Consider the following 20,453-nt stretch of genomic DNA (forward strand, 5'->3'; position numbering starts at 1 on the left):
AGCAGGACTCTACCCTGCAAAGTTTTAATCAATGAGGCATTTATCCAGAGGATTGCCATAGGCAGTGAGGCTCTTGGTCAATTTAAACAGCAGCAACGGGATGAAAGAGATGACAAGCTATGACGACGGTCAGTCAGTCGGTCAGTCGTAATTATTGAGCGCAGAGCACTGTACTAAGCGCTTGGGAGCGTACAATATAATAAACAGACACATTCCCCGCCCACAACGGGCTTACAGTAATCCATACATTACATTACAGGAATGTACATTCCTGTACATATGTGCTGTGGGGCTAGGAGGGGGGATGAATTTAGGGAGCAAATCAGGGGAGCGGGAGAAGAGGAAAGGAGGACTTAGTCAGGAAAGGCCTCTTGGAGGAGATGGCCTTCAATAACGCTTTGAAGAAGGGGAGGGTAACGGTCTGTCGGATATGAGGAGGAAGGGTGTGTCAGACCAGAGGCAGGATGTGGGTGGGAGGTCTGCAGCGACACAGATGAGATCGCGGTACAGTGAGAAGGTTAGGATTAGAGGAGAGAAGCGTGCTGGCTGGGTCGTAGTAGGACAGTAGCGAGGTGAGGTAGGAGGGGGCAAGATAATGGGTTTTGCTTCGGCGCTTCGCTCCTTAATTCAGACCGAGTCACCGAACTGTCACGGTATCAGAAAACTTGATTCATTTTGCAAAGGATATATCCGTGCACCGCGGCCAAGACTGAAAGGCAGCAGAAGATCGGGAACACCAGAGTGCTTCTGTACTGAAACGTCGCCAACGCGGAACTTTGAGATGTAGTACACCGGCCAAAAGGCAGCTGGTCAAATGTCAGCATTTTATGGCCAATTAACAACTGACTAGCCCCTCCTCAAGACTGACCACTCTGGTGTTATGTCTGCTTTTCTCTTTTTTTTTTTTACTTTTACATTTCACTAAACTTGCCTCCACATTCAGCAGTGCCCTCCAAATATTCCACCACCACCAAATAGAAGTAAAGGTGCTTTATACTTACTCACGATACCAAACTGACCCCAGGAAAGGAGGATAGCCAAGATCGGGAAAATAACGATGAGAATGTTTTCTTTCGGATTAAACCACGAAACTTTAAAGGGGGAGAAAGAAACAAGTTTTACAGACCTTCTCGTAATTGCTTTTTGTACCGACGGTACATTTTCTACTCCCACCGTTCACTGTAAACATGGAAAAAAAAAAGACATAGCCCTCTGACAAGAACATGTATGATTTGTAGACAGCCCTTCCAACGAACAGGTGTGCAATCTAAATCTTCAGGCACAAAAGCATGCTCTGCTTGAACTTCCCGTTCGTTCCCAGTTAGAAAATCCAAAGATAGCCTGAAGGCTTACATATTTTCTATGGTTCCGTCCACGCTCCTATAATCTTTAAGTAAAATACACTTAATGAAAACTCTCCCAGAGCTTTCTTATTCACTAATATATTCACTCCAAAGCTTTTAGTACTTTAGAGGTGTCCTACCACATTCTGCCAACGATCCACCCTGCTCACTTTTCTCCACTGGACACCTTTCGTTTAAGCGACCACATGTAGGGGCCGTCTTGGCAAAGTACAAAATAGGCACTTCAGTTTTGGTATAATGCTAATATCTATTTCAAGGGGAATGAAGGGCCCACTTAATAAAGCAGACACTGTTCTAAACACTGGGCTAGATACAAGGTAATCGGGTTGGATACAGTCCATGTCCCGCACAGTCTTAGTCCCCATTTTGCAGATGAGGGAACCGACTTACGAATACCAAAAGTCCAGAGGTCGCGGATCCCAGTGCAAGGTAAGTGGAGGAACTGGAATTAGCACCCAGATTAGCATCGTGATCAATTCTTTGCCCAGGTGCTCGGTCCTGAAGGTTCAGAACCCTGCCCTGCCCATCTTTCCTGCCTGGAAATGCCATCCTTCGGGATTTGGGGGGGCCGAGTGAGAAGGATTTTCTCGGGCTGGAACCCAGGCATGTCTGACTCAGGAATGAAGGCTGGGTCTCCGCTCCCATTTCTGCCCACCATTTGAAAAGGTATGCATGGCATTCCAGGCTTAGCCTTAATACTAAAAAGGGCGGGCTGTAATTTTTTTCAAATCTTGCTACATTCTTTATTTATGGTATTAGGCGCTGACTATGTACCAAGCACTGTACTAAGCACTAGGGTAGATACAAGCCAATCTCATTGGACAAAGCCCCTGTCCCACATGGGGCTCACAGTCTGAATCCCCATATTATAGATGAGGGAACTGAGGCACAGAGAAGTGAAGTGACTTGACCCAGGTTACTCAGCAGACGAGTGGCAGAGCCGGGATTTTGAAGGACTAGAACCCAGGTCCTTCTAACTTCCAGGCCCGTGCTAGACCACCCTGCTTCTCTACATTCTTTCATATTTTCCTCTTTCGAAAGAGACAATTCTTGCTACTTCATTCTTCTGTGACACACAGATAAAAAAATAATTCACTGATACACAGGAGTGGACTAGTGGACAGAGGCCACGGGCCTGGAGTCTGAAAGACGTGGTTTCTAATCCCGGCTCCTCCACTTGTCTCCTGTGTGACCTTGGGCAGGTCGCTAAACTTCTCCGTGCCTCAGTTCCCTCGTCTGTAAAATGGGGATTAAGACTGGGTGTCCCACCTGGGACATGGACTGTGTCCAACCTGATTAGCTTGCACCTCCCCCAGCGCTTAGTAGAGTCCCTGGCACGCAATAAGCGCTTCACAAGTCCATCATCATTATCATAATGGACCCTCCAGATCTGTCAGAGATTCGGCGCTATTCCAACTCGAGATCCCGCTTTGATTTCCACCTTCCTTGTGCTCCCACTGAGGTAAGCCAGGGGAGCTTGCATGAGCCTTCCCCGACGACTCACCCACGTGGTATCGCAGCTCCACGATAATTTCCCCTTCCCTGTTGGCTTCCGTGACTTCGCAAGTGTAATTTCCGAGGACGGCGTCGTCGTCGGACAGCCTCAGGGAGGAATTGCCACTGAGGATATCTGGCACGAATATGGACGCGCTCTGGAAGTCATTGGAGATGGTGACTTTGTCTTGGAACCCGTCGAAGGTGTAAATGTCCCTCCCTTTGTATTTCCAGCGGACGAACATAGCTCTGATGTTGTTCAGCTCTATGTTGGTGACGGAGCAGGGCAGGAGGACGCTGTGGTTGCAGGCATTTTTTTCCACCAACCGCGGGGAGTCGAAGAGTAGCTGGGCTGAACCTGGAAGGGCAAAAAAACAAGAAAAAAATTATAAAAAGCACATTTGTTTAATTTCCAGAATTGTGCCTGTAACCATCCTTAGGAATGTGAAAAAAATGGCTGTTTTCTTTAACATATGGCCAAGCAATGAGCAGATACATCGGCATACATAATGGGCAAGCAGTGTGACATCTTGGAAAGAACACAGGCCTGGGAGTCTGGAGAACTTTTTTTTTTAATGGTATTAAGTGTTTACTATGTGCCAGGCACTGTAGTAAGTGCTGGGATAGATGGAAACTCGTCAGGTTGGACAAAGTCCTCGTCCCACTCTAGACTGTAAGCTTGTTGTGGGCAGGGAATGTGTCCGTTTGTTGGCATTTTGTACTCTCCCAAGTGCTTAATACAGGGCTCTCTGCACACAGTAAGCGCACAGTAAATGCGACTGACTGACATGGGGCTCCGAATCCTCACCCCTATTTTACCAATGAGGTGACTGAAGCCTGGAGAAGTGAAGTGACTTGCCCAAGGTCACACAGCCGACACGCGGGGGAGCCGGCAATAGAACCCAGGTCCTCCGAGACCTGAGACCTGGGTTCTAGTCCTCCTGTGCGACCTGGGACAAGTCACCTAATTTTTCTGGGCCGTCTCCTCCTCTGTAAAATGGGGATAAAATAGCCGTTCTTCCTCCCGCTTGGACGGCGAGGCTAGTGTGAGACAAAGACTAGGTCTCCCCTCATTATCCCGTATCTGCTCCGGCAACGTTTGGCACGTAGTAAGCGCTTAATAAATAGCACCATTATAACCGGCCTCGACGCTGGAAGAAAATGTCAGTGACGCCTCCGGCTGCTCGTGTGGTTGAAAAGGCCAATTCAGGACCAGAGTCCCACCCGCACACAAAGGCCAGTTCCTTCAACTCCATAAAATAGCCTCAAAATCACCAGTACACTCATTTCTCCTCCACCGCTATAGCTTCTGGGGAGACGACTCTTAATTTTTCCATATTCTACTCCGGGAACACGAGGCGTGAATCACCGGGCATCTTGGGAAAGATCAACTACTGTGTTGCTACACTCCAGGTGCCCTATCTGACTTTCCAAGCCACAGAGCAACGTGTGTGGCATACAGATACTTCTAGAGATCTGGTTCCCTGCACTGAGCGAATTCCAAACAGGAACAGTAAGTATTGTGTTCACTCTCTGTCTCCATATACTTTTTTTCTAAATAGAACTTGCTAAACTGACAGGAAGTGCCTCTCTATCCATATGTGTGCATTTTCAGGAAAGTAGTCGATCGTAGTTTAGCATGCAGAATAGCAATGGTGAATCATATCTCTCTACTTGGGTGGAAAGTCACTGAATGCTAATAAGAAAAACAGATCCTATGTTTAGCATCTGCTAAATGCAGGCGACAGAAGATATCTTCTATGGCAAGGGGTCACCGTGCAGTTGGTTTGAATGGCCTTTCCCAGCCCCCATTTTCAGGAAGGCAAAATGGAGAAGCAGTGTGGCCTAGTGGATAGAGCACGGACCTGGGAGCCGGAAGGAGCTGGGTTCTAATCCCGGCTCCGCCACTTGTCTGCTGTGTGACCTCGGTCAAGCCATTTCACTTCTCCGGGCCTCGGTTCCCTCATCTGGAAAATGGGGATTAAGACCGTGAGCCCCATGAGGGACACGGACTGTGTCCAGCCTGGTTTGCGTGTATGAACCCCAGCACTTAATATAATACCTGACACAAAATAAGGGTTTAACAAATACCATGGGGAAAAAAAAAAAAAAGGCCAAGGAACAGATTTCCTGATTCACGTTGTCACGGAGGAATCCTTGATCTTGGTCAGAACAAACCGATCTGTATCGACAAGGTAGAGGGCCGAACATTTCACTGATTGAATCTCCATCTAAGGAGTTGGTTATGTGGCACTCACTCAACCCGCTCTGATGAGTGGACAGTCAGTTCCATAAAAAAACCAAAGCTGAGCAGACCACATAGGCATAATAATAATAAAAAATAATAATGTGGCATTTGTTAAGTGCTTATTATGTGCTAGGTACCGTACTAAGCACTGGGGTAGATGCAAAGCAGTTGAGTTAGAGGCAGTCCCTGTCCCACAGAGGGCTCGCGGTCTCAATCCCCATCTGACAGATGAGGCAACAGAGGCACAGAGAAGTGAAGGGACATACCCAAGGTCACACTGCGGACAAGTGGCGGAGCCGGGATTAGAAGCCAGGTCCTTGTGAATCCCAGGCCCGGGCTTTATCCACTGGGCCACCGTGTTTCTCTAAAGCATCCTTAGGTCGTGATCCCAGATTATAGCCGGAGTATTCGGTCAATAGTATTTATCGAGCGTTCTGTGCAGAGTATTACACTAAGCACTTGAGCGAGTACGACACAACAGACTTGATAGACACATTCCCTGCCCTCAACGAGCCCACATTACCCTAAATAAATAAATTATGGATATGAACGTTAATGCAGTGGGGCCGCGGGAGGGGGGGATAAAGGGATCGCATCTAAGTGCAAAGTAAAGAGCTGGACTTTTCTGGAATCGCCATCAAAGGATACAACAAACAGCTCCTGGCATGTTCCTTCAACTTTTCCCGGTTTTCTAACGCAGAGAGACTGCTTTATTTTTTTTTTCCACTAGCTTTCTGCAGTGGAGACAGCTTTCCACCCGGTCGGAATGCACTGCAAAACTCACGTCTCACCCGCGTCATTCCAGACTGAAGTTCTGCACACAGATCCTGCTCAAAACAAGTGCCTCTGCTCAGGAATTCAAAATAACATCAGTTCCATCCAAACTTTATTCCACACATATTTATGAACCGCTTCTTTGGGGTAATAAGACCCCGACCCCCATTTCTCCACTTAGTTGAAGGCCCGGCTCTACCACTGTCTGCTGTGTGACCATGGGCAAATCGGTGCACTTTTCTGTGCCTCAGTTACCTCGTTTGTAAAATGGGGATTAAGACTGCCAGCAGAGGCAGCAGAAACGCTCTGGGCCCGTCACTCCCCTCCTTAAAAACCTCCAGTGGTTGCCTATCGACCTCCGCACGAATTAAAAACTCCTCACTCTTGGCTTCAAAGCTCTCCATCTCCTTGCCCCCTCCTACCTCACCTCCCTTCTCTCTTTCCAATGCCCACCCCGCACGCTCCGCTCCTCTGCCGCTCACCTCCTCACCGTCCCCCGTTCACGCCTATCCCGCCGTCGACCTCTGGCCCACGTCCTACGGCTGTCCTGGGAATGCCGCCCTACTGAGAGCTCACCTCCTCCAAGAGGCCTTCCCAGACTGAGCTACCCCCTTTTCTCTCAGCTCCCACTGATCCCCCTCCACCCTCTGCTCCTCCCCCGTCCTCCTTCACCTCCCCTCAGCTAAGCCCTCTTTCCCTCTGCTCCTCCCTCTCCCTTTTCCCCTCCCCTCAGCACTGTGCTCATCTGTATATATTTTTTATTACCCTATCTATTTTGTTAATGAGGTGTACATCCCCTTGATTCTATTTATCGTGATACTGTTGTCTTGTTTTTGTTTCGTTCTGTTTTGCTCTGCCATCTGTCTCCCCCAGGTTAGACTGTGAGCCCGTCATTGGGCAGGGATTGTCTCTATCTGTTGCCGAATTGTATATTCCAAGCGCTTAGTACAGTGCTCTGCACATAGTAAGCGCTCAATAAATACTATTGAATGAATGAATGAATGACTAAAGCGATGTGGCCTTTGGGAAAGAGTCAGAGGACCTGAGTTCTCATCCCGGCTCTGCCATTGGTCTGCCGGGTGACCTTGGGCAAGTCACTTAGCTTCTCCGTGTCTCGATTTCCTGAGTTGTTAAATGGAGATTCAACACCTGTTCTCCCTCCAACTTAAGCTGCGAACCCCAAGAGAGATAGGGACTGTGTTCAAACTGACTGATTTGTATCTACCCCAGTGCTTAGAACACTTCTTGATACACATTTAAAAAAAAAAAAAGGTAAATTCCTCCCCATCCGGGCTGAGATTAAGCTGTCAACAGTGAGGAGATGTCAGAGAAAACTCCACCCCCTTTGTGTCCGATCTGCAACGTATTAAAAAAGACTCCCTAAACTCATCCGTGGAGTTCGTTGAATCGGGTGGGGGACGATTTAATTCAACGAGTTAACTGCATCTCATGCGGAGGAATCGCCCAACTGTGACCTTTTCAAAAGTCAAACCATCCGATGCATCAATGCCGAAACAACGAAGAGGTTGCTTTGGCCTCTCCACGGGCTGATAATGGGATTAACAAGTTTCTCAACCTTTTCAGAGGATCGCTATCTGCTGAAAGGAAGGCTTTCCTGGAGGTCCAGAAATACGTTCTCAAGTCAGCTTCCAGGCTCCTCGTTGAACCATTCATTCATTCGATCGTATTTATTGAGCGCTTCCTATGCGCAGAGCACTGTACTAAGCGCTTGGAATGTACAATTCGCCAACAGAATCAAGTGAAAACTCCTTAGCGCAGGTTGAAATGGACTGAATTTCAAGACACTCCCAACTCCGACCTATGATGGAATAGGGTCTTGGTGAATTTGTCAGGGTGGGGAAAGGTGCTCAGTAGCTGCCAGATGCAGGTCATATAATAGCGATGGTGTTTGTTAAGCACTTACTATGTGCCAGGCACCGTACTAAGCGCTGAACCCGTGAGGATCAGAGGTGCAGCACAGAGGTCTTTGTGTGGATCCTGAAACGTCTCTTCAGTACTGACGAGGGGAAATGATCGTGACCACTGTCCCACTTAGTGCTTTCTGCGAGAGGGGGTGTGCGGCTCTGCCCACTTCATCAGATAGCATTTTCTGGGAGCTCATTGGTGGTAGTAATGGCCTTTATTGAACACCTACTTGGGGTGCAGGGGAGCTCAGGGGATGGGGAGGCTACAGGATAACAAAATCTCCCGTTCCCGGCTCCCCAAGACCTTGTTCGCTGCTGTCTAGTCACGTCCGACCCATAGCGACGCCACGGACACATCTCTCCCGGAACGCCCCACCTCCGTCTGCAATCCTTCTGGTAGTGGATCCACAGACTGTTCTCGGTAAAAATACGAAAGCGGTTTGCCACGGCCTCCTTCCGCACAGTAAACCCCAGTCTCCACCCTCGACTCCCTCCCGTGCCGCTGCCGCCCGGCACGGGTGAGTCTTGACTCGTAGCAGATTGCTTCCACGCGCTAGCCACTGCCCAAGCTAGGAATGGAGTGGGTAGGCCTCTGCTCGACTCTCCCTCCCATAGTCGAGACTGGTAGAGGCCTGGAAACTCTTCAGATGCCACCCTGAGAGTGTCCAAGACCTTGGACAGGTACAAAAGCATTAGAAGACACAAGGGATGTCCTCCTAGGAACTAGAAGGGGAAACAGACAAATCCCTTTCAGATAGAAGGAATAATAAGAGGGTGGAAGCCAGGAATATAACATTTCCTCTTCTACCGCTCCCTTCTGCATCACTCTGACTCGTTCTCCTTATTCACCCTACCCTCAGCCCCACAACCCTTATGCACATCTCCATAATTTATTTATGTCATCCGTCTCCCCGTCTAGACTGTAAACTCAAGGTGAACAGGGAACGTGTCTACCAACTCTGCCCGGCAGCACACTCCCAGGCGCTTAGTACAGTGCTCCTGCACTAAGTAAGCACTCAATAAATGCTCGACTGAGCAGTTAGCCCCCGTCTACTCTTGAGATCCGGGGAAAACGTCGGCCGGGGAGAAACTTCCCCCACACAATCGGCGCGGTTTTCACTACATACGTTCAGGATAGCTGCTAAAGATCTCGAGGGCTCCTTCCCACTGAGGGATAGCGATCAATGGCATAGATTGAGCACTTACTATGAGCAGAGCACTGTATTAAGCATTTAGTAGAGCACGATACAACAGAATTAGCAGACACGTTCCCTATCCACAACAAGCTTACAATCTAGAGACCAGCTTACAGTCTACAGATGATCTGGAAGCCAATCTCACGAAGGCGCACGGACGATAATGAACTGCACTGTGGCCTAGTGGATAGAGCACGGGCCTGGGAGTCAGAAGGACCTGGGTTCCAATCCCGGCTCTGCCACTTGTCTGCTGCGTGTCCTTGGGTGAGTCGCTTCACTTCTCTGGGCCTCGGGTACCTCACCTGTAAAATGGGGTCTAAGACTGGGAGCCCCATGTGGGCCAGGGACCGGGTCCAACCCGATTAGCTTGTCGTCTACTCCAGCTCGTAGTACAGTGGCTGGTACACAGTAACAAATACCATAAAAAATACCATAAAAAAGATAACCAAATTACTCGTAGGATTAATGGTATATTTACGGATTATTGACACCCACTGGGAGTGATGTACTTCACTAAGCACTAAATACAATAGAAGCACAAGACATATCCCCTACACACAAGAGGCTTACACGGTCACGGACTAGGCGGGCATAAAAACACTCACAAAAGGGGTAACCGGAAAGATCAAATCTGTGGCATTCACTGAGCGCTCACTATGTGGAGAGCACTGTACCAGGCATGTGGGAGAGATAACAGAATAGGCAGACACAATCCCTGTCCTCAAAGTGTTACGATAAATCAGCGACTATACAATTGGCAAAAACCTGTTTACAAAAGTCAGGAGGGATGGGGGAAATAGAAAGAAAAGCGCTCGAGGCGGCAGATGGGTCGCTGGGGAGTTAATCGAGGAGGGTTTCTGGAAGGGGGATTTTCGGGGGCGGGGTGGGGGGGGCTTTGAACATGGGGAGCACTGATCGGTCTGCCAGATTAATTGGGGCAGGAGGAAGGCATTCCCAAGACGAAGTGAAATGAGGAAAACCGTAAATGGGCCGAAGAAACGTTTTAGCGGCTCAATGGAGCAAATCCTCTCGTGACAGGGCAGGGCAGGGGACGGGGCAAATCCTCTCGTGACAGCACGCCAGCCTGGCCTGGGGCAATTAGTCAGAAGCCAGGAGACTCCCTTAAGACAGAAGCTTTGAGAAGATCGTGCGGCGAGGGGAGGGGGGCGGAAATGGAATCAGTGCTAGGCACTGTGACTAGCCATTGCCAAGGGGAAGCGAGAAACAGGGGAGCAAGCTCATGACGGCAGGGAATCAGTCATTCTCCATCACATGAGGCACACTCAGACGCAAGGAGAACATCTGACCGGTGGCACCTTGTTCTTCGTACCCAAATATGCTCATCTAGACCGGCTCGGCTGGGGAAGGTCCGGGGAGAGAGGGGAGGGAGGAAACTCCCCGCTTAGGTGGATGAGCCAAGAAAGGCCAGGTCAGAATGGGACGGGGGGATGAGGGGAAGAGCCTGGTTGGGAGGTGGCAGACATCTTAGAGTCAGGATGGGAGCAGATGAGCCTCCCCCACTCTCTTTCCCTTCTAGTCTGTCTCCTTTTATCCTTCTAGCTATGGCATCTATCTTCCTCTCCTTTCCTTGCTCTGCCCCCGTCATCTCGACTGTGGTGTCTGCTAAGCTCTGACTAGGGGCCAGGCACTCTACTAAGCGCCGGGGTAGATACAAGCTAATCGGGTTGGACACAGTCTCTGTCCCACCTGGGGCTCACGGTCTTCATCCTCATTTTACAGGTGAGGTAACTGAGGCCCAGAGAAGCGAAACGACTCAACCGAGGTCGTGCGGCAGTCGAGTGGAGGAGCCAGGATTAGAACCCGGCTCCTCTGACTTCCAGGCCCACAGGCTTTCCATTAGGCTACGCTGCTTCTAGGCCAGGTCAGGATGACGCTGATGATGATGGTATTTGTTAAGCGCTATGTGCCAAGCACTGTTCTAAGCGCTGGATAGGTCAAGGATGAGGAGAAGAACCTGGGAGGTGACAGGCATCTTAGTGGCCAGCGTAAAGAGATGACTCCTTAACTTCCTTTCTCTTCTAGCCTGTCCACTGGATCTATCTTCCTGCCTTTTCATTACTCTGCTTTCCTCATCTTCCTCGATTGTTTGGGATATTTTTTATGATATCTGTTAAGTGCTTACTGTGTGCCAGGCACTGCACTAAGCCCAGGGATAGATACAGGATAATCGGGTTGGACACAGCCCCTGTCCCAAACGGGGCTCGCAGTCTTAATCCCCATTTTACAGATGAGGTAACTGGGGCGCAGAGAGGTGAAGTGACTTGCCCAAGGTCACCCAGCGGACAGCCAGCCAGCAGAGCCAGGATTAGAATCCAGGTCCTCTGTTCCTTTATCTTGCAGAGCCACGTAACTTATGCTAGGAGAAGCAGCGTGGCTCAGTGGAAAGAGCACGGACTTTGGAGTCAGGGCTCATGAGTTCGAATCCCAGCTCTGCCACTTGTCGGCTGTGTGACTGTGGGCAAGTCACTTAACTTCTCTGTGCCTCAGTTCCCTCATCTGTAAAATGGGGATTAAGACTGTGAGCCCCACGTGGGACAACCTGATTCCCCTATGTCTACCCCAGCGCTTAGAACAGTGCTCGGCACATAGTAAGCGCTTAACAAATACCAACATTATTATTATTATTATTATTATTAAGAGGTAAACCGGAATAAAGAATCTATTAACTGTGGCTGATACGTTCCCTTCTTTCTCGATTTCATAAGCCTTTCATCTATCAGCATCTAGTAGGTTGGATCATTTTCGGGCTTTTCTATTAACTTTCAAAAGACAGCGTCTCTTTTTTCATCTTACAGAAAAAGTGCCTGGGCATAGCACTTCTGAAGAGCCCGGAACACAGAGACACGGACAAAACCTAAGAAGTCTGTACAAAACAGCAATGGAAATCTATAAAAGAGGGAGAATAACTTCTCTGAAATCAATTCTCCTCAATATGAAGGGTACGGAGAGAGAAGCGGTGTGGCCTATTGGATAGAGCGGGGGGCCCGGGAGTCCGAAGGACCTGGGTTCTAATCCCGGCTCTGCCGCTCGTCTGCTGTGTGAACTTGGGCCAGTCACCTCACTTCCCTGGACCTCGGTTCCCTCATCTGTAAAATGGGGATTAATACTGTGAGCCCCATGTGGGACAGGGGCTCTTGCAGGGAAGCAGCCTGGCTCAGCGGAAAGAGCCCGGGCTTAGGAGTCAGAGGTCACGGGTTCGAGTCCCGGCTCTGCCACTTGTCAGCTGTGTGCCTGTGGGCAAGTCGCTTCACTTCTCTGTGCCTCAGTTACCTCAGCTGTAAAATGGGGATTAAAACTGTGAGCCCCACGTGGGACAAACCGATCGCCTTGTATCCCCCGGCGCTTAGAGCAGTGCTCTGCACGTAGTAAGCGCTTAACAAATGCCACCATTTAACCGGTTTAGCTTGTATCTACCCCAGTGCTTAGTACAGTGCCTAAGACACCCAGTAAGCTCTTAACAAATACCATTGCCATAAAAGCCATCTCTTCTGGGGCAAATTCAGCACCTGAAGCTGCAACTCAACAATAAGATGAGGACTGTGACTTGCCTGGAGAAAGAGAGCAGAAACTGAAACTTGCAGTGGGAAGGGACCGGGTCTACCAACTCTGTTATACTGTACTCTCCCACACGCTCAGTACAGTGGTCCCCGCAGAGCAAGCGCTCCCTCGAGAGCACCGACTGGTTGATGGTGTTCTAGAAACAGGTGAGTGAACATCATCAGTGGGTGGGACGGGGGCATCCTTTGGCTGGGCGGCAGCGCCGGGCCGTGCCAGGGAACGCCCGACGGGGCCGGAAGGAGGGTTCCTTCATCCTGCCTCTTCCCCAAGACCGTGGGGAAGCTGAGGGAAATCAGTCCGGTCCTGTTGGTGAAGCTCAGGGCGCTGTGGCCGACTTCACCTCGAACCAAAAGCAGGATCCAGACACTCCTTCGCTCGGTCGCATTTATTGAGCACTCGCCATGTGCAGAGCACTGTACTAAGCGCTTGGGAGAGTACAGTACCCCAATAACAACACTCCCTGGCTTCCTTGCAGTCCTAGACTTGGGTGAGGGGTAGGTTTGGTCAGCTCGGCTCCCCCAGCTGCCCCTTCAAGCCAGGGTGGGAGATGAACTTATATGTTATATGGGGAAGCATACGTTATACGGGGAAGCAGCGTGGCCCGGTGGAAAGAGCCTGGGCTTCGGAGTCAGAGGTCATGGGTTCGACTCCCGGCTCTGCCGCTTGCTAGCTGTTTGACTGTGGGCAAGTCACTTAACTTCTCTGTGCCTCAGATACCTCGTCTGTAAAACGGGGATTAAAACTGTGAGCCCCACGTGGGACAATCTGATCACCCTGTAACCCCCCAGGGCTTAGAAGAGTGCTTTGCACATAGTAAGCGCTTAACAAATACCAACATTATTATATACATATATTTTTATGGTACTGGTTAAGCGCTTACTATGTAGCAGGCGCTGTTTTAAGCTCTGGAGTAGATACAAGCTGGTCAGGTTGGACACGGTCCCTGTCCCACAGGGGCTCACAGTCTTAATCCCCATTTTACCGACGAGGGATCGGTGGCCCAGAGAAGTGAAATGACTTGCCCGAGGTCACTCAGCAGGCAAGCTGCGCAGTGGAGCTAGGATCAGAACCCAGATCTTTCTGAATCCCAGGTCCGGGATCTACCCGCTAGGCCACGCCGCTTCCCTCACTGTTCATTCCATCGTATCTATGGAGCTCCTACCGGCTTCTATCCCGAGGGCTCAGAGAAGACGCCTCTGACTGAGCTCGCTCACCCAGGACTTCTCCCGGCCACTTCCCCCAACGGCTTCTCCCTTCCGAAAACTCTCCCAGATCGGCTCTCATTGGTCCGAGATTCCTGACATACGCACAGTCATTATGGAAAAACAACAAACGTTTATACTGTGTGTTACGGTTCAGCTTCGGTGAGGGGAGGACGGGATCATCTCTTACAGGAAAAACGTTAGCATTCAAAGTTAATGGTTTAACCCACCATTTCGAAACCAATGGACCACCCTGATAAGTAAGAACTGGGCTTGATATTCTTAAAAGGAGAAGCTGTATTTAGAAAGAGCGTGCTGTTTGGTGACCATACGTATACGTCTAGGTATATTCGTACAGAGAAGCAGCGTGGCTCAGTGGAAAGAGCACGGGCTTTGGAGCCAGAGGTCATGAATTCGAATCCCGGCTCGGCCACTTGTCAGCTGTGTGATTGTGGGCAAGTCACTTAACTTCTCTGGGCCTCAGTTCCCTCATCTGTAAAATGGGGATTAAGACTGTGAGCCCCACGTGGGACAACCTGATTCCCCTATGTCTACCGCAGCGCTTAGAACAGTGCTCGGCACATAGTAAGCGCTTAACAAATACCAACATTATTATTATTATTATTATATATGTGATATAGATATATATACTGATCAAAGCAAATTATTAGTCAGTGCAGTTTTTAAGGATTTCTTGCTCTAGATATCCTGACGGAAACAACCGCAAAACGAATTAAAAACGTATGTGCCCGGACAGGTGAGGCTTATTTGGCTTCCTTTCGATTCCGTATAAAACGAAGGTTCAACAGTGAATGCCGTGATCCTCTTACAGAACGAGCCGATCATTTTCGGATTCAGAAATAACGAGGAACCACAATGCAATGGCTCAGAAATGGCTTACGATTGAGATTCGCCCCTTGAATCGAAAAGCCCTGTGATCGAGACGAAATAACGCAGGGTGTAAAAAAAAATCCCTGTCCGTAAAACTGTGACAAATACGATCAAAAGCAGAAAAAAAAGTCCAGGCTTCAACTTCCAATCGACCACACCCCGGACTCGACCGTAACTTCCGAACGTACACGGACACCAAAAGCATCTGTAAAATCGATCTCCAGACCGTAAGCTCGCCGCGGGCAGGGAACGTCTCTGCCGACTCTGCGGCACCGTACTCTCCCGAGCCCTTAATACACTCGGTAAGCGCTCGATAAATAAACCCGAGTGATCCGATCCGCAATCTACCCGCCTTCTCTCCGTACCCTCTGACACCACGTCCGGATTTAAACACGCACACGACCTGCTAATACCCACAGACTCCATTTCTATCGTCCCGCAAAGCCCACGACAGACTGTTGACGCTTCAACGCGATCGTCCCCCTCCACGACGATATCAACCATCGCCGTCGTCTGCGGCGAGATTTCCGAAAGCGACCTCCTCGCGTATCCCAAGCAGGAGCAACAGCCTCAGGAGGCTCTAGAAAAACAACCAAAAGACCCAGATCTTCCCGAATCTCCTAGGGTCCGGGGCCGTCGCTCCAAGTCACGTGCCTTTTCCAACAACACGACGAGGGAGGTGCTCAATTCAGGGTCAAATTTAGCTCCGTTCTACGCAAACAGCCTCACTCCCTTGCCCGCAAACGGAAACGCCGTCGACTGAAACGCTCAACGGGAGGACCTGACAGATACCTGGAGGATAAACGTGACGGACGCTTCCAAATCGCGTCTGAAAACGGGACTCCTTCCCCAGATCGCAAGGAAAATGAATAACGGACAGGGGGAGGTGTCCCAACCGGGGGGGGTGGGAATGGCCCTGAAAATGGATCAACCCCGATCCGGAACGGGGAATCCGGAGGGGTTTGGTGGGTGGTCAATGGGCGTCTTTCGTCAGTTGGATGGGGAGATGTGTGTGTGGGAGGGCCCCCTTTTGCCACGGAGGGGGTGGTTGCCGATGGGCATCTTCCTGCTGTCGGCCAGGTGAGGGATATGGTGGGGGGGGGGGCTCCTGCCATAGAGTATGGGGGAGGTTGCCAATGGGCATCTTCTTGCTATCAGTTGTATTGGGAGAGGTGTGAAGCAGGGGGGTCTTCTGCCATGGGGGGGGGGAGGCTCCAACGGGCATCTTCCTGCCGTCAGCCAGGCAGGGGATGGGGGGAAGGGGGTCTTCTGCCATGGGGGGGTCTCCAATGGGTATCCTCCTGCTGTGAGCCGGGTGGGAGGGGGGGTCTTCTGTCTGGGGGGGTGGTCTCCAATGGGCATCTTCTTGCTGCCGGCCAGGTAGGGAGATGTGGGGGAGGGGGTCTTCTGCCACGGAGGGGGTCTCGGATGGGCGCCTTCCTGCTGTCAGCCGGGTGAGGGATGGGGTAGGGGGGGTCCCCCTTCCCGCCACGGAGTGGGGGAGGTTGCCAACAGTTGCCGGCAGTTGCATCGGGAGAGGTGTGTGGGGGGGGGGTCTTCTGCCACGGGGGCGGGGGTCTCCAACGGGCATCTTCCTGCTGTGAGCCGGGCGGGGAGGGGGATGCTGCGGTGCAACGGACAGCGGGAAGACGCCCACTGGCGACCTCCCCCCGCTCCATGGCAGGAGGGGGGACCCCCCCCCCCATCAGATGGGGGTGTCCATCGGCGACCCCCCCCCTCCACGGCCCCTCCTCGTCCGGGGGGGGGGGGCAGGGCCAAGGGAAGGCAGGGGGGACGGTGGGACCCTCCGCAGCCCCCCCGGCCGGAGGATGCCCGGGGGTGGGCGCATGGGGGGGGGGGGTGGGGGGCACTCACCTCTGCACACTGAGCTCAGCAGCAGCAGCAGCATCGCCGGCAGCCACCACATCTCCCCGGAGGTCCCGCTGCACGGCTGCGGTCGCACGGTCGCCGCCCTAGGTAGTGGAGAGCACCGGGAGCCCGCCGCCCCCCGCGCATGCGCGACCCCACCCCCCCATCGCCCCTCCCCGCCCCCCGCCTCCCCCTCCGTGCCTCGACGTCCCCTCTCTCTCCCCGGCTGCCCCCAACCTCCTCCTCCTCCCCGCCGGGGATGGCAAAGAGATGAAGACGCGGGCCACCGACCAATGAGGGGCTTGGTCGGCGCCGACCGGAAGGATGGCATTTTAGTAGGCGCTTACTACGGGTCAAGGACTGGACTAAGCGCCGGGCTGGATCGGGCCCCCGGCCCCGACCAGTTAGCGGGTTCAGGGGGAGGAAGCGGGCAGGGATCGTCTCTACCCGTTGCCCGATTCGTCCCAAGCGCCGGGCACGGTGCTCGGCGCCCACTAGGCGCTCAATAAATACGACCGATCGAATCGGTGGTGATCGTCATCGTGATGATGATGGGGGTCGCTTAGAGCGCCTTCCGAGTGGCAGGTGCAGGGGCGGAGAGGAGCCAGGCCGGTCGGGCGCGGGGGCTCCGCCCGCTACCGATCGGCCGCTTCATCGGTGCTGATCGTCGTCGTCATCATCATAATAATGATCGTATCTGTTAAGCGCTTACTACGTGCCAAGCGCCGGATTAAGCGCCGGAGCGAGTAGAAGCGATCCCCGTGGGTACAGTCCCTGGCCCGCGTGAAGATCGCGGGCTCCACCCGCTACCGATCGGCCGTTTCATCGGTGCTGATCGTCACAGCAATAACGCTATTTGTTCACCGCTCACTGTGAGTCGAACACTGGATTAAGCGCCCGGGTGGATGGAAGCAAACCCCGTGGGTACGGTCCCTGTCCCACGTGGAGATCCCGGGCTCCACCCCTCACCGATGCTGCTTCATCCGTGGTGATCGCCCTCGTGACGATCGTATTCGTCAAGCACTCGCCGTGCGCCAAGCGCTGGGCGCATCCAAGCAAACCGGGCCGGACGCAGACCCTGCCCCACGCGAGGCTCACGGGCTCCAGCCCCATTTTACAGAGGAGGGCACTGAGGCACGGAGAAGGGAGGCCCGAGGTCACGCGGCAGACAAGCGGCGGAACCGGGATTGGAAACCGTGACCTTCTGACTCCCGGGCCCGGCCTCCGTCCACCGTGCCTTCCGGTGGAGCTCGCAATCTACGGGGGACTGTAGATGGATACAGTGCGATCACGGTAAATGAATTCAGTAGAGGCCACCGATTGGAAGGTGGGATCGGCCACGAAGAAATCAGCGGCGGCAGTGGTATTTATTGGACGCTCAGTGTGTGCAGGGCACTGGAGTGAGCGTTCGGGAGAGTACAGTACAACGGGCTTGGTAGACGGGCTCCCTGCCCAGAACAAGTTCACGGGCCAGAGGGGGAGGCGGACGTCAATATGAAGAAATCATTCAAAATGTGTGATGAATGTGATGAATCGCCCAAACGAGGCTCCCCCCACCCATCTACCCAGGGTGATATGCAGGTTCGTATCGTACACTCCCAAGTGCTTAGCACGGTGCCGTGCGCACTGTGGACGCTCGATAGATACCGCCGATGATGATATCGCTGACAGATCCTGGCTCACAGATAGGCTGTGACTTGTGGTTTATGTTTGGTTTAGGCAGGACTGAGAAATGGGCTCAACTCTAGCTCCAGACTGAAATAAGGACAGTCACAAGGAACAAAATCGTTCATCCCGAAGCAAAAACCCTTTGCAAGCTACCTTTAAAGTGCAGGGTTTAAATGGGTTACTGTGATACGCCCTCCCGCTCCCTCAATTGTTTTTCTCTTGCTTCCCTGCTGGAAGAAAGAAAAAAGTAAATTAATTAAGCGAGCTTGAGTTAAGGACCCATGGAGTGAAGCCTGACTCCGCCCAAGGACGACAAGGAGGAGGAGGAAAAATATCAAGCCACCTGCCTCTCCACTTCCTACTTAATTCATATCTCCCCCCCCCCACCCCGCGGGGAATCTGTTACAAGGTCTGTGTCCCTTCTCCCTCGCTCAACCGATCGGTGGTATAAACTGAGCACTCCCTGTGTGCAGGGCACTGTACTGAGCGCCTGGGAGAGTGCGATAGACTTAGCAGACACAATCCCCGCCCACGAAAGGCTGACAGACTAGAGGGGGAGACAGACGTGAAAATGAATAAATTAGTCATTTATAATATATATATATAATTTAAAGACATGTACATAAGTCCCGTGGGGGCGGGACGAGTATCAAATGTACCGAGGTCGCGGACACGGAAAGGAGAGCGAACTGGAGAAAAAAGGGTTTATTAGGAGAAAGCTTCTTGGAGATGTGATCTTAATAATGCTTCGAAGGTGGAGAGAGTGGTGGACTCCCTCCCTCTTCACATCCGACAGAATTACCGTACGCCCCCACCGTGTCCCCTTCAAAGCCTTATTGAAGGCACGTCTCCTCCAAAATGCTTTCCCTGATTAAGTCCTCTTTGCCTTTTCTTCCGATCCTTTCTGCGTCGCCCCGACTTGCTCCCTTTATTCATCCTCCCTCCCAGCCCCGAGGTACTCACGCGCATATATGCGATTTATTTATATTAATCTTTGCCTCTCTAGCCTGTAAGCTCCTTGTGGGCAGGGAACATGCCTACCAACTCGGTTGTAGCGTACGCAATACCTAAAACTGAGCCTTGAGGGACCCCCCACTATCAGAAGGTGGGGGGCAGGGGAGCCAGCAAAAGAAATCCAGAAAGAGCGGTCAGAGAGATAGGAGGAGAAGAGAGAAGGGACAGCGTCGACGAGGCCAAGGTTGGGTAAAATTTCCCGGAGAAAGAGGGAGCGTCGACAGGGCCGAAGGCGGCCGAGAGTTCTAGGAGGATCGGGATGGAGTAGAGGCCGTCAGATCCGGCGAGAAGGAGATCATCGATTACCTTAGAGAGAGCTGTTTTAGTGGAACCAAGGGGACAGAAGCCAGATTGGAGGGGGTGAAGGAGAGAAAGTGGAGACAGCGGGCATAAACAACTCTCTCAAGAAATTTGGAGAGAAATGGTAGGAGGAAGTTGGCGGGGGGAGTCAGGGGAGGGGTTTTTTTAGGATAGGGGAGACGTACACACAGCAGACACGTGGCAGAGCCGGAATTAGAACCCATGACCTTCTGACTCCCAGACCCATGCTATTATCCACTAGGCCCTAACTGGTGCAGTCCCAAATCCCCGGATTGGGAGGGGAGGGGCGATTCGAGTGCCCGTTCTAAGCCCGACTCCATCCCTGAATCTCGTCGGTTCGACCTTCGCAACATTGCTAAAATCCCCCCTTTTTCTCCATCCGAACTTCCACCGTGCTAATCCAAGCATTTATCCTATCCCGCTCTGGTTACTGTATTCATTCATTCCACTGCATTACGTGCTTATTGTGTGCAGAGCGCCGTACCGAGCGCTTGTACAATTCAACGATAAACAGCGACGTTCCCCGCCCTCGGCGAGATCGCAGTCCGGGGGTTGGCGAGACGGACATCGATACAAATACATGTAATTACAGACACGTGTCGGCCTCCTCGCTGGCCTCCCTGCCTCCTGTCCCCACTCCGGTCCGTACTTGGGTCCGCTGCCGGATCATTTTTCTACAAAAGCGTTTAGTCCACGTTTCCCCAGTCCTCGAGAACTTCCAGCGGTTGCCCATCATCCTCCGCATCGAACAGAACTCCTCACCGATAGCTTTACAGCGCCGCACCACCTCGCCCCCGACCCTCGCCGGACCTCGCCTCCCCGACTTCCTACCGCAACCCAGCCCCCACGTTTCGCTCCTCTAATGCCAATCTACTCACTCTGCTTCAACTTCATCTATCTCACCGCCA

General features: G+C 52.0%; 1 protein-coding gene across 4 annotated transcripts in view; it reads right to left on the reverse strand.

Moving 5' to 3' along the window:
• The window catches only part of CD47 (CD47 molecule), a 44,049-nt gene extending 26,625 nt beyond the window's left edge, over positions 1 to 17,424 (reverse strand). For 2 of the 4 annotated variants that reach the window (XM_029082317.2, XM_029082316.2), the window contains exons 1-3: positions 16,549 to 16,677; positions 2,869 to 3,216; positions 1,002 to 1,091 (exon numbers count right to left, since the gene is read on the reverse strand). In XM_029082317.2, coding sequence (XP_028938150.1) covers positions 1,002 to 1,091; positions 2,869 to 3,216; positions 16,549 to 16,600 — 490 coding nt within the window. In that variant the 5' untranslated portion in view covers positions 16,601 to 16,677. Of the gene's footprint in view, positions 1 to 1,001; positions 1,092 to 2,868; positions 3,217 to 15,090; positions 15,217 to 16,548; positions 16,678 to 17,254 lie in introns of those variants that run through there. The other 2 variants (XM_029082314.2, XM_029082318.2) reach the window with 2 other exon arrangements.
• Between the last annotated feature and the right edge of the window lie 3,029 nt (positions 17,425 to 20,453).

The sequence above is a fragment of the Ornithorhynchus anatinus genome, chromosome 17 (genome assembly GCF_004115215.2).
Source record: "Ornithorhynchus anatinus isolate Pmale09 chromosome 17, mOrnAna1.pri.v4, whole genome shotgun sequence".
NCBI classification, from domain to species: Eukaryota; Metazoa; Chordata; class Mammalia; order Monotremata; family Ornithorhynchidae; genus Ornithorhynchus; species Ornithorhynchus anatinus.